This window comes from Oryza brachyantha, chromosome 8 (genome assembly GCF_000231095.2).
Source record: "Oryza brachyantha chromosome 8, ObraRS2, whole genome shotgun sequence".
In the NCBI taxonomy this organism is placed as follows: Eukaryota; Viridiplantae; Streptophyta; class Magnoliopsida; order Poales; family Poaceae; genus Oryza; species Oryza brachyantha.
Window position 1 is genome coordinate 654,541 of NC_023170.2, and position 13,949 is coordinate 668,489.

A 13,949-nucleotide genomic window follows, 5' to 3' on the forward strand; every position below is an offset into this window, starting at 1 on the left:
TTCTTTTTATAACTTATAGAGATTTAATTTAGTTATATACTTACAGAATAATATATCACGTACCAGTAGTCTATGTTATCAATATTTTTTTTAATAATTTGTTGGATGACACGGGGACCCCTCAAAATCTCAAGATATCAGAGTACATTTTCATTCAGTGATCAATCCACTGACAGGAGTACGTACATACGGTCGTATCTATATTGATCGATCGAGTCAATTACCTAGCTACAAGAGTAAGCACTATATCACGTACAAATGCAATTAAAAAGAAAAGAGGTATACGATGAATGTATATGCATGAAGCGATATGAATATAGTATGATCGATGGCGGCGGCAGGCGCGTGCGCTCGATCGATCGTGCGTGCACCAACTGGACCGTGCCCCCAGTCAATGCATGCTTTTTTTACTACTCCCCTAGCTGTAAAATGCAAATTAAATTAACTAATTAATTAATTAGGATAATAAGTTGGAGAGGCTAGAGGCTAGAGTAATTTGTGTATATCGTTATTACATGAAAGGTAAGTAGCCACGACACAGTTTTAAACTTTATTTTTAGAGTGATTTTGAGGTTTTTCGTATTATAGTTTATTTTTCAGTTTAAAAACCGGTAAAAGAAAAATGTATACAAGTTTTAATTTCACCAACATAATATAACTTGTTTTTACTTACTACGCCCATTCCAAAATATAGATGTTTTTAGGTTGTTTAGCATAGACAAAAGATATCAAAATATTCTCTTCTGGTCACTTCAGTGTTGATTATTGAATTTTGAATTGATTAGATCCTTTTTAAGCATATAATTAGCTCTGTAATTATTGGAACGACGATTGATATTGTGAGAATAAGTGCTTATATATATATATATATATTAGGAATGAATGGACTGATATATTTTTTGGCCATGGATCAAACGATGAGAGACCTGGTTGTGTCAAACGATGAGAGACCTGGTTGTGATCGATTTGGCTGGACGGGGATACGCTAGCTTTTAGTTAATTACCAGCCTTGCTAACATTTAGCTAGCTAGCTCGCACCGCACGAATTAACTCAATCGGCCGGTTAGTTAGCGTGGCTAGCTCGTTATCTCATCATGATCGATCGTGTATGTATATATACTTTTAACTCTCAAACAAAACTCAGCTCACCACACTGCACAATACACATAGATCGACTGAGGGCATTCCCAACTCATAACACTAGATGTAGTTTTCATAAACTTCGTATCATCAAGAAACTAGTACACTACTCTTCTAATGCAAACACAACTATTCCATACTTTAATTTAATGCTACTTATCTCACATGATATTTTGAATGTTGTGTAGAAACTATATCTCATGCAAGACATGGTTTCATTCTCTTTCCTCATTTATTCACTTGCCACGTAATCTTTTATCCTAAATAACAACTTATTTAATGTTATGGACACCACCCAAATCATTGGGTTGGGAATGCATGCAATATATATCGATCCCTCCACTTAAATCATCATCAGGAGCTAGCAGCTGGTTAATTGATCCATCATCATTATTGGCTACTTAATTAGTTAGCTAGCTCCAACTCGATCGATGAAATAACTAACTATGTATATAGTTATTAATTACTTAATTACTGCTAATATATATAGCGATGAAAGAGCCAGATATATATAGCTAGCTATCAGCAGGAATGAGAAAGAAAGAAAAACGAAGTGAGAAATAGAGACGGACAGCGACAGAAAAAATAAAGCATGGAATGGGCCGGATCGATGGGTATATAGCTGCTCGATCGAAGGAAGACGACGCACGATGGCTGGCCGGCCGCCGGACCGGGGCCAACAGGGACGACGACGACGTACACACTCTCGCTCTTCCTCCCCGAGAGCTAGGGCATCCATGCGGCGGCACGCGGCGCCGCATTAATTTTTGAAACCCTAGCTATCCGACCTCTCTCCTCTCTCTCTCTCTCTCTCTCCCCTGTTACTACATATAGTTTCAGTTAATCAACCCAAATTATATACTCTTTCACGAAATATATATACTAGAGTATCTATACAAATTAATGGAAGTATACATATATATGAAAATCCACAGATATATGGATGGATGGATCGATATCCCTCTTGCATGGACCATGTCACCGAACTCACTAAATTGCACACCCCTGGCCCTATACTACGCGTAAGAAATATTTATTAACCATCCATGCATCACTCCAGTATATTACTACTACCTCCGTCCGGAAATTAGGTTTATGCATGATATATACACACTTTCTGGCCCTATAGTTCATATCGATGCTAATAAATTTAAACATATATACAAAACATACGTAAATCTAGGTAACACAAAAAGTCTTAAAATATGGAAATGAAACAGATCAGGGAGTACCCTACCATTTTTCCTTTAATGCCACTGCACATAGCTAGGCAATGTATCAGTTAATTATGCGTTCCCCTAAATCTACCTAGGGCAAGCATGATTGAGTAGAGGAAAATGTGGAAGAAAAATACACCAAGTTAGGCACTTCGTTTGATACTTGTACGCATCAAATTAAAAAAGAGAAACTAGCTAGCTAGCTTAGGAAAGCAATCAGTTTTTCCCATCCAGATTAAGTACTAACTAACTAATATATAGTACTATAACTTTATCTTGACTTCTATATGTCCTACTGTGCGTCCATGTATATTTTTTCATATTTAGTTTTTTCTAACACATTTTAAGATATATAGGTAGGATTGCACACATCATCGTACTTTGAGATTACACCACCAAGATACAACATTATGAGAGGAGAATTTGACGTACCAGCGCATTATTCGTGCAATTTATATATTAAGTTGTTAGCTCATCGTCTTTAATTGGACCTGATCCTTGTATATCTGGAGCCTATATATATGCTGGTTTTTATTTACCCTTGGACAGATATATAAGAAAAAAAAATCCCAAATAATAAAATGCACCATGCCAGGTACTACTAGCTTGGTCACATCTATCAACCTCATGGTGAAATAAGGTAACTATCACATGTTGATCAATCAAACTAAATATTAATTAATGCATACATTGAACTGACGCATACTTATAATTTCTTTGTTAAGCGTCAGTAAATTAATTCAAATTTCCCTTGGATAATATTAACACTTCTCACAATTAACTTGATTTGTGTGAAACAGAATATATATACGCTAATAATTTCTAGGCCACCCACATATTTTTGTCGCACTCGTACGTGTCCTAACAATATCATAAGCTAGTGGCGACTATTCTTGCCGTATGGTATCCGCTTGATGAAATCAATTCGAAAGGTGCATTATGTGGAAGAAGGAACAAGAATTTACTTCCATTAATGCCTTCGATGCAGCTAGTGATTCTTATGCAACTTGCTCGAGAGAGAAAAAAAATGACGGTTGATGTGTTGTATAGTTTGAGTTATATAATTTTTCAACACTTGGCAAAATAGCCATAGTGCTGTTCTTTAGTAGGATTTTGTATTCCTTACAAGTCTGCAATGATTTTTACATTTAGATAAAAAGGTTTATCTTATAACATGAAATGGAGCAAATTAGTTAACAACAGTACGTGCTTTTGCAATAAGAATACACACACACGAACAAACACAATTTCCTGTGAATTTACCTAATTATATAGAAACGCATATCTATCCTAAACTAATGTAATATGAAAAGTGACATATATATTAATTTGATACATGCACGTGTGAGAAAATGGTGGAGATACGTGCATGTGCAGCTTAATTAGATACAACGTATGAGAACATAACTTGGATTACGTTGATTTGAGACTAATTGTGAGATTCCACCTGATTTATTTGACCCTTTGTTATGAGAATGATGCATGGTTATCCCTTATGTGTTCTAAAAATGATTAATTTGAGTTTTAATTTGCTCCTATTAATTAATTATAATTGGGGACCACGCCTATGAGAAAGTAATTAAGGTGTGTTATATATCTGTTTAATATGCAGTATATGCAGTATATATAGTTGTCTACTAGTCTGTCTATGTGAAGAACATCTCCTTTCATCCAACATAATTATCCAAGTAGTAAGAGTTATCCATATTAATCAAACTCTATATAGTATGTACATATATTACTCAATTGCATGGATGTTAATTTATTTTCATTGAACTTTTTAGAATGACAGATCATGGTAGTTTAATTTGTGCCATTGTTCTACCAGACATTTAGGAAGATTCATGCAAAAAGTAATGGTCCATTTTTACATTGATTAAGGTTGATTGACAACTCAAAGAAAGTGGCTTCACCAAGAGATATATGGAGTAAAGGATAAGATTAAGGAGTGGACCTTCTAGCTTGTGTTGAAAAATACGAGTCGAGTTCTCGTTAATTTCTCAGGAAGAACTCTTGGGTGGTAGCGAAGCCGCGACTTTGGAAATTCTCGTTAATTGGTTTAGTTTTTCTCACGATCATATATTGATTCAGAACTCAAAATCATATCTTTTTGGTTACGGAAACTAGTCCCTATCAATTATCAGACGTTTCATGAAGGTAGTCAAATTTGTTAGTCTGTAGATAGTTGAAGTACTGTTCAGCATCTATCTAGATTACATAAGTGGACTTTTCTCTCTCTCTCTCTTACTTCTGTGCTTTTCTAGATATACATGATTTGGTCATACCATATAATAATAATAATAATAATAATAATAATAATAATAATAATAATAATAATAATAATAATAATAATAATAATAATAATAATAATAATAATAGTGCATGCATGCCACGGCCACCACAGCTTATTGTTAAAGGTTGATATATATGCCAAGCTATCAAAAAGTTAAGCTAGAGAAGCTATATGTGTTGAGACGAATGGCTTGTAATGCCAATGGGGTTTATTGTTTGCTTTTTTATGAAAAAATTCAAACGACATATTTATAAATAAAAAATAATTTATGAATAAAACTTTTATATATATGTTCTTAGCGATCTAAAGTCAAAGCTGAAAAATAATCTTCGGTAAAAAAAATTCAAAATCAACTCTAAATTTTTAGTTGAAAATTTAAATCTGGGCTTATTAAGCATAAGCAGGAGAAAAGGTTAGTGAGAATGTTTTTAATCTGTGTATTATCGATCGACTTAATTGTGTGCAGATCGATTTTGACTATCCATCCTAGCTTTACACTTTGACTTTAAGATGTATGCTATTGATAAGACAAATGAGAAAAAAAGAAGAGGGGACACAAGAAGCATCGGGACTGTTCATATCAGGGGCTCGTGATGCTTAGTTTTTTTTTTTGGAACATGCAAAAACAATACCAAACTATATATTTGAGAAGTATGTATTGATTCTATTGATATAGCAGAAGATGATGTTGGTGCATATTTCTCTTCTCTATTAATATATACCATTTCTTTATTATAAATATAAATATTCTAGCTAGGAGAGAGTATAATAATTATTCCATCCGTTCCATAATGTAAGACTTTCTAATCTTGTCTAGATTCATATGGATGCTAATAAATCTAGACATACATATATAAATTACATACATTCATCAGTTGATAAATTTAGGCAAGACTAAAAAGTCTTACGATATAAAACAAAGAGAATAGTATATATTCTTCATGATGCTTAGTTTGGAGAGGCTATATATTTATATACTTCCATGATTGTCTTTGCCAACATCAATGGGCAACGATATATATACCGCTGAAAGGTTCATTCGTTCTAGGATCGATGCAATGGTGTTGCACCAAACGGATGTTGGCTCTGCATGCAGTCTTGTCATAAAAAAGCATGCATGCTGCTTCAAGACGTACATAAAAGGGGAAGAATAATTGATAATTTCATAGTGGATATTTTTACAAAATACATATAGCGTACATGTACGCATGCAGAGAGCTAGCCAGATAAAAATAACATGGCCACACGCGCACACTACACATATATATATTTATATGGAGATCGAGATATAGAGAGACAGGGAGATCAGGTGTCAGTCACGGGCATCTCTTGACTAACTGCTCTTGAATTGTACCCCAGACCCAGAGGAGCAGAGATACGTAGCTTGCTAATACTAAATTTGTACCAAAATAAAAGTATTTATAAAGTCAAGCACACGAATAATTAAGTGAAAATAATTACATGAAGATTGTGATTGGTTAAAAAGAGAATATACGTCAAAATCGAAATTAAATGGAGCGGATGGTTGTGATAATTGGTTGAGATATGATAGGTTAAAAAAATTAGTTTTATTTTGGGACACTGTTCAAGGGATAAAAATAAATTTATTTTTGAACAGAGCGAGTAATTAATTAATTCTTACTGCTAGTACACTTGTACATAGCTTACAGCACTGTGCATGCGTACTGGCGCTAATTAAGCTAGATATGTACCAAGTACTAACTAGACGTCAGAGCGGCAAACAGCAGCACATGCCTTAAATTACCGGCATGCATGGCAAGAGAATTCCCCTAAAGGACAGCTTATGCGTAAATTAATTAATGCCGGCATTTGTCCTCTCCCGATCCATCTATATCTGCAAACCCTAGCTAGCTTATATGGATTATATATCTCTGTTATTCTCATGGTACAGATCGAGCTAGTTGTACGTAGCTGTAGACATATGTGTAACTTGCACAAATTGGCTTGACGTGTGCTGTTTTGTGATGAGTGGTTGAGTTAGAAGTGGATAAAATGTTTGGGCTTTTGTGATCGGTGTGGACCTTGTATGACTCGGCTCGGCTTGGCTCGAAAGGCAAAAGAGCCGAGTCCAGACCCCTTCTTGTTAGGGCACGTTCACGAGTGACACATGAGAAAAACTTTTTTTTCGCACGCTTTTTAAACTATTAAACAATGTGTATTTTAAAATATATATATATAAGTTGTTTTAAAATATTAGATTAATCTATTTTTCTTAAATGTTGGTATTTATTTTCATTATTTTTTAGCTTATCTCAAGTTATATATGAACAGACGATGCTTCCTATTGGAAGGCTCGTGAGCCAGGAAACGAGTCGAGACGATCGAGCTCATGTTTTAGCTCGTTTCCCTAAGCAAGCCCAACCCAACCAAGTTTGTTTTCTTGCAAGCCTTCATACAAGTTGAACAGAGCCAGACTTAACTTGGCTTGCTCCTACCCCTAGGTCAATTGACTGAATAGATGAATAGTTTATGGTAATTTTGGGAATTTTATGAGTATTTATAAATGAATAAATTAACTATTATGAAGTTAAAAAGATTTTGCAAGACATCTCATTAAGTTCGAGGATAAAAGAATACACACATATTCATCCATCCACATGTATGTAACAAATATATATGACGTATATTTGCTTGCAAAGAATACCTTAATTGTGCGCTGTGGTCGGATTGAAGAAGTCAAATTGCTAGCTGCTAGTGTGGCCGGCACGGCTAAGTTTGGACTTCAAGTGTCGAGATCAATCGACCTCCCGAAGTAGACATGTAAGAGTAAAAGAAGTAATTGGACAGGCCAGGCACCATACATAGAATATGTAAGATTTTTTTTTTCAGTAGTTTCCCCTAGGGCACTTAATTACAGTCAGTATTAGAGGTTTAATGGTTTAATATATAATATATGTCGGCTTTGTTTTAGAAAATCTAAAAGGCACAAATACTAATTATTGTTGATCGTAAAGATAATTTTTACTTCACAAGCTAGCAATGACCTGATGGGCTCCTCAACCTTTTAAACAATGCAGTCCATGGCTCCTCAATATCTAATGCGCGATAATGCAACAAAACCTTAGCATGAACCACCACAGCTGCCACCACCCTCCTACCTTCCTCCCCTGCCTCGCCACCGCCTGAGTGGCTTGCTGCAAAGCTGGATTGCTGCAAGGGTGGTGGGGGAGGGGGTTCTTTTCTTCCATCGACCACTCCGGTGGGGGCTTCGAGTGACTGGGAGGATGGATGCGCCCAACTTTGGTCCCTTATTAGTCGGATCTGACAAAGAGTCTAGCGGCCATAGGGAATAGTTCTGATGCCCTATGTTCAAGGTGGTGGTGCTCGAGTGGGGCAACAACCTAATTGCGACGGATGCAAGGTGGTGCCATGTGGGACTATGCGTGGCCTAAAAATCTATCGGCCTTATTAACCATGGTGACGAAACAGTGTGATGCTCGCTTCCCAACTCTGTGTGGTCACGTTGACAAGGTTGTGGGGTGCTGCTCTGGAGGCATCTCTTGACATTAAGGGTGGCGACAATGGCAATCATCTAGTGATGGCACAATGGAATAGGGTAGAGGAGGGGGATGGCTCCCCCTTCTCTTTCTCCTCACCGAATTAGGTTCTTTGCCATTACGGTTGTCGATAAATGTGGTCATAGAATCATCGTCGTTGTTTTAAGATGGAAATCAATTGATATTACTGATGTCTATAAGCACTAAACATATTCTTGAAGCCAATGTCGTGAAGCTCCGTCTCTCCGAGCGAAAATGTAGTTACGGTGACATTCTAAATGTTACGACCTTCTCGAAGGCGTCATGTTGGAGGTACTTATGGTTGTGCACCTGTTGAAGATTTCCTTTACTGCACACAACTTTTAAAATATCAGTAGAGACAAAATATATGTCTCTAAGCTAGGTTGGTATATATTCTTAAGTAGTTTTCTTGTTTTTAATCAATTTGTTATTTTGTAATTTGTGGTCGTTTGTATTGTAGTTTCTGTGATAGTTGATTAATGTAGCTTTTGTAAAGCAAAAAACCAAAATGAATTCCATTATTTTTAAAAAAATCAATAGAACTAAACGGGAATTTGTTAGTGAATAAATCAATGGTTCGAGGTTGGCCGCGACTGAGGAAATAGAACTGAATTTAGGGCAACAAAAAAAAAAAAGAAATTGTTCACGACAAACATGTACATTAAGGAAGCATGAGATCGATCGAATTGGCCTGTCCCAGTCAGCCGACGTGCAGAATATTGACCTAGCAAATATAGCTTAGCTTGCTGGCTGGCTAATGCTACAGTTACCGGTAGAATCGATCGAAAGAACATCAGCTCAACTGTACAAGGTGATTGTCTCACTGCTCAAATTTATAAGGCCACCGCTCAGCTTTCCACATGAGGTCCCCTTCAATATAATTCGCCTCCCTCTCTCTCTCTCTCTCTCTCTCTCTAGATCTCTTTTAATTTCTCCTTCCTAGTACTGCAACTGTAGAGACAGTCAAATTAAATTAATGGAATGGTAAATACGTACAGTAAATATGCCATCCAAATTATGGTCATAATTACACTGTTCTCTCCTTTTTACCTCGGGCACTACATACCTAGCAGCAAATTGTTAACTTAATTTGCGTGCATGTGTCAATTCTGAGGCGGTATTGTATCGCTAGCTAGCTAAAAGTAACAGCTATTAATACCGGCAAATCGATCAGCTGCAGGTCCTCGTCGAGGCCGGCGTTGTCTAAGTTTTAACTACCCTAGCATGATCGATCAGTACCACGCACAAACCACCACTTGCAGCAATCAACCAATCAATCTCACTCCTAGTGGCGTGTGTGTCTAGTACGTTAGGGCTAAGCTCTGGCTAGCTACTAGTACCACCACTGCTTCTTCTTCTTCCTCATCGCTGCCGCTATAAAGTGCCGTGGAGAGGAGGTCGGGTGGAAGGTGATGAGACCCAGCCTCGCCGGCGACGACGACGACGGAGCTGCAGCATGCGGGGGGATCACCAGGATGTGGCGGCGCGGGGCGGCGGCGGCGGGGGAGACGACGGGCAGGGGAACGACATGGTGATGCCGGGGTTCCGGTTCCACCCGACGGAGGAGGAGCTCATCGAGTTCTACCTCCGGCGGAAGGTGGAAGGGAAGCGCTTCAACATCGAGCTCATCGCCTTCGTCGACCTCTACCGCTACGACCCGTGGGATCTTCCTGGTAAAATTAAAGCTATATATCACACGCACATCGCCATGACATGTGCTGCTAGCCAGCCACTAGCTAGCATATGCATGATTTCATGTGACCCGCCATTTGATTTCATGTGAACCTTTTTTGGGGGTGGCTCACTTTTTCCTCTTCTTCTTCCTCCTTTACATGGATGGATGCATCATATCATACCATGTCATGTCCAGCTCTGGCTTCGATTGGGGACAAGGAGTGGTTCTTCTACGTGCCGAGGGACCGCAAGTACCGGAACGGCGACCGGCCGAACCGGGTGACGCCGTCGGGGTACTGGAAGGCGACGGGGGCGGACCGGCTGGTGAAGGTCGACGGCGACCGCTCCATCGGCCTCAAGAAGACGCTCGTCTTCTACGTCGGGAAGGCGCCCAAGGGCCTCCGCAGCAGCTGGATCATGAACGAGTATCGTCTCCCCCATGGCGACGCCGATCGATACCAGAAGGTATATTTTTGATCGCTTTTATGTTTGATTTCATGGTTGATTTGTGTGAGAATTTTTTGATCTCTCGATCTATGCCTATATTTTCTTTGTGGTTCTTTTCCAAGCCGGTTTTTTGGGGGCTTTGTTGATTGGATGGATGCATGGGGCTTTCGAGTCCTCATGATCTTGTAAAAGCATAAAGAGTTCAGATCTTTTGCAAGCACTGAAAGATGCATCCACTCAAAAATTCCTTCCACCTTTCGAGATTGTACATGATCATCGTGTGGAGGATGATGCAGGCTTGCATGATGGCTAGATCAATAGCTTTTGATAGTCACCGGGACGCAGCTAGGCCGGCGCTTGTGTATAGTAGAATACTGTTTATATTGTACTGCAATTGAAGGTGTTAAAAAGTACGCCATGCGAAAATCGATCGCATATGTAGTGCAAGAATCTAGCTAAGATCGATCTTGCAAGAAAGGCTTCTTTCATACAAACTTCTTGTAGAAGAAAAGGAGTATGCAGATTTCCATTATTTTATCTATATCGTTTAATTTTGCGTATATATTTGAGTGTTAGTTTAGATCTGAACAAAAGAGGCCTGAATTTGTCCCCTGTTAATTTAATATGGCTCTTAGTTCCCCAACCTTTTTCTCTACAACCGAAAGCAATACGCATGCATCCAGTTTCAGCTAGATTTTCGAGATTTGCATGATCTGGTATATATAACCCCATACACACACACACACACAAACACAAAAGAAGTATATATACTCGGTGATTGCAAATCAAACTAAACTCATATGTAATAAGCGAGACAAGATGAGATCTCTGCAATTTACATACTTTTTTTTATTACTTCGATATACATATAAATTTATGCTAGTCTATTATAGCATGAACGACTTTGCCTGTTATTTAACATATAAGTATGTTCTTTAAAATAATTTTGTGTTAAATGAAAGTATGTTCTTTAAAATAATTTTGGTATTTCATTATTTCTCGATGACCTAACTGATTCCACGATGAATTTGTTCAGGAAATTTCGCTGTGCCGGGTCTATAAACGCCCAGGAATCGAAGACAATTTCCACCTCACCGCCACAACAACTAAATCGTCCGGCTCAAAGGCGGCAAAGATGGACAAGAAGCACGCCGCCGCGTACCGGACGTCGTCGGCCACGGCGGCGGCGGCGCCACGCCTCGCTCCTATGTTCGACGGCGGCGGCGGCGGCCACTCATCCGCTCTCATGGGTAAGGCGTCGGCGTACCACGAAGGGACGAACGCCATCGCCATGTCACTGTCGGAGGCGGCCGCAGGAATAACGACGACGACGACGGCCGGACTGCACCCGCCGGCGCCGCCGCCGCCGTCGATGTTCCGGTCGACGGCGTCGGTCGCCTCCCTGAGCTCCACCACGTCGACGGAGGAGGACGGCACGTCACTCTTCCACCTCAAGGGTTCCACCAACCCGATGCAGCAGCTGCCGGCGTCCACTCATGCTCTGCTCAACACCAACTCCTCAGCAATGGCGACCATCCCCATCGACGAGCTGAGTAGGGCAATTGGATCGTACAGCAACCACCATCAATCAAACTCCACCGCTGCTACCAATTTGGTGCCGCCATCGCAACAAAGCCCATTGCTTCCTTTCGCTAGCATGGAGAAGATCTGGGATTGGAACCCTCTCCTAGAGTCCCCCAAGGTTTGCACAAGCTTCAAGCAATAATTACCTTGATCTACGTACGTACTCTTGGATGAATATGCATGCATGTATGCAACTATGCATATGCATTTTGCAATTAAGCCACGGTATTATATGTGTACTTAACTAAGTATGTATATCGATCTATATATACACTTATTCGGGCTAGGACATGGTTATCTATATGATGGAATTATCAATTAAGTTCACATGCATAACAGGATGAATGTAACTGTATGTCAATTTGGATTGGATCTCGGGGACATGATGTAGTAGTATGTAACTCGTTGATCTAGAGATGTAATAATAATGGATTAGCATGCATTATATATGATCCAATAATTTTTCATTTTTATAGATAGTATTCACTCTACATTTACATATATAATGAGCAGCATATATAGTACATGAACTGCAGGTTTTTACTCATATTTTATTTCTATTAGTTGGTGTTTAATTTATCTTAGCTTGGAATTTATTTATAATGTGTTTTGATTGCATAAAATGATGGTGCACTCTCGTTACTCCAGAAGACGATATAATGCATGCATAGGTATATAAAATGCAGACTATGTAATTAACAATTAAGAGAAACGGTATTGATAGTTTTTGCTACTCTTTCCTTGTATTTCGAATTTTAACCTCACCATAATCAGTTCCTTGCTAAATGGGTTAGTGGTTCTCTATTGATTGTAGGAAAATTAGTTCTCTATTATATTTTCGACTGACAAATTTACACGAAAACAGTGCAAAATCTCAAGCTCAGTGGTTCATTATTCATGCATATGATTTAATTCGATGATCTCTCGGTTTGACAATTTAAACTACGGTGCACGCACTCTATTAGCTAGATCTGTTCTTTCGAAAGGAAATTAATGAACCAATCAAATATATATAGGAATTATGCAAATCACACTCAATATTTCTCCTCGGAAAAAGAAAATTTTCAATACTTAATTTCAAAAACATACATATATAGACCAATGATGTAAATACTCTTCAGATATTGATATAATGAATGTAGAATATATACACGCTGCTAGCTGCACCAGCTTGTGTTCTTGTGCAATAAATTAAAGTTCTATTCCACTCATTTTAGTACATTATGCGTACGTTTGCCCTTATATATATATAGCCACCAAGTGCCCACAGCTAAATGGCAATAAATAAGAGAAAAGGCGATGCAAAATAGCAATATATACTACCCCTGCTAAGAAATGCTACAACTGTATTGTTTGCTTTAATAATTCTGGTAGATGTCTTGCTCTCCTGATTATTTCTTCAATATAATAGATAGTCAAACTACTATAACTTTAATTGATTTTATAGGAAAATGCAGTAATATATATGACATCAAGTCTTTTTCATTAATTAAATACCCACTGTAAAATTTATCTCAATAGTGCATTATTGTTAGTACTATGGTAGATGTTGATACTTGTTTTTTCTATAAACTCCACCAAAATTAGAGAAGTTTAACATGTAATATTAAACATAGGGACAAGTACAAATCCATCCGAACACGAAAAATGTACACACACGCACAAACATATTGCAGATCCAAATTAAAGATTGAAAATGAAAAATCATACATGGTAAGTAAGTATATACATAGTTTGTACACAGTCAGTCAGAAACAAAAACAACCATGATGCATGCCATCTCATGAATCATGATGAAATGAAAAATAAAGAGTTGAGATGAAAAATAAAGAGTTGAGACTTTTTTCTTTTTAGAGAGAAATGAGCAGGTAGCTAAATGGGCTAGGGTAGTGTAGGTGAGGGAGTAAATGAATGGGCAGCACCGCAACCGCTGATTCATCATCACTCCAACCCGATTGATTGATTTTAATGGGCCTACCAACCCAACCATCGACATTATTATATGGGCTTTTGATTCTTTTTCTTCTCGATACACATGTCAGCCCAAACACACAG

The 13,949-nt window shown here is 38.2% G+C and overlaps 1 protein-coding gene across 1 annotated transcript; it reads left to right on the top strand.

Annotated features, from left to right (window-relative positions):
• Positions 1–9,507: 9,507 nt before the first annotated feature.
• On the top strand, positions 9,508–12,399 carry LOC102718012 (transcription factor JUNGBRUNNEN 1-like). The gene is made up of 3 exons (XM_006658996.3): positions 9,508–9,862; positions 10,060–10,328; positions 11,347–12,399. Exons 1-3 carry the CDS (start codon positions 9,646–9,648, stop codon positions 12,034–12,036), a joined length of 1,176 nt encoding a protein of 391 aa, XP_006659059.2. The 5' UTR covers positions 9,508–9,645; the 3' UTR covers positions 12,037–12,399.
• Positions 12,400–13,949: the final 1,550 nt, after the last annotated feature.

What these genes read in the sequence shown, in the direction of transcription:
- LOC102718012 (XM_006658996.3), top strand. Translation starts at nt 9,646, where the DNA reads ATGCGGGGGGATCACCAGGATGTGGCGGCGCGGGGCGGCGGCGGCGGG. An exon ending in CGACCCGTGGGATCTTCCTG is followed by an intron (nt 9,863 to 10,059) that starts GTAAAATTAAAG and finishes TGTCATGTCCAG; the next exon opens with CTCTGGCTTCGATTGGGGAC. An exon ending in ACGCCGATCGATACCAGAAG is followed by an intron (nt 10,329 to 11,346) that starts GTATATTTTTGA and finishes GAATTTGTTCAG; the next exon opens with GAAATTTCGCTGTGCCGGGT.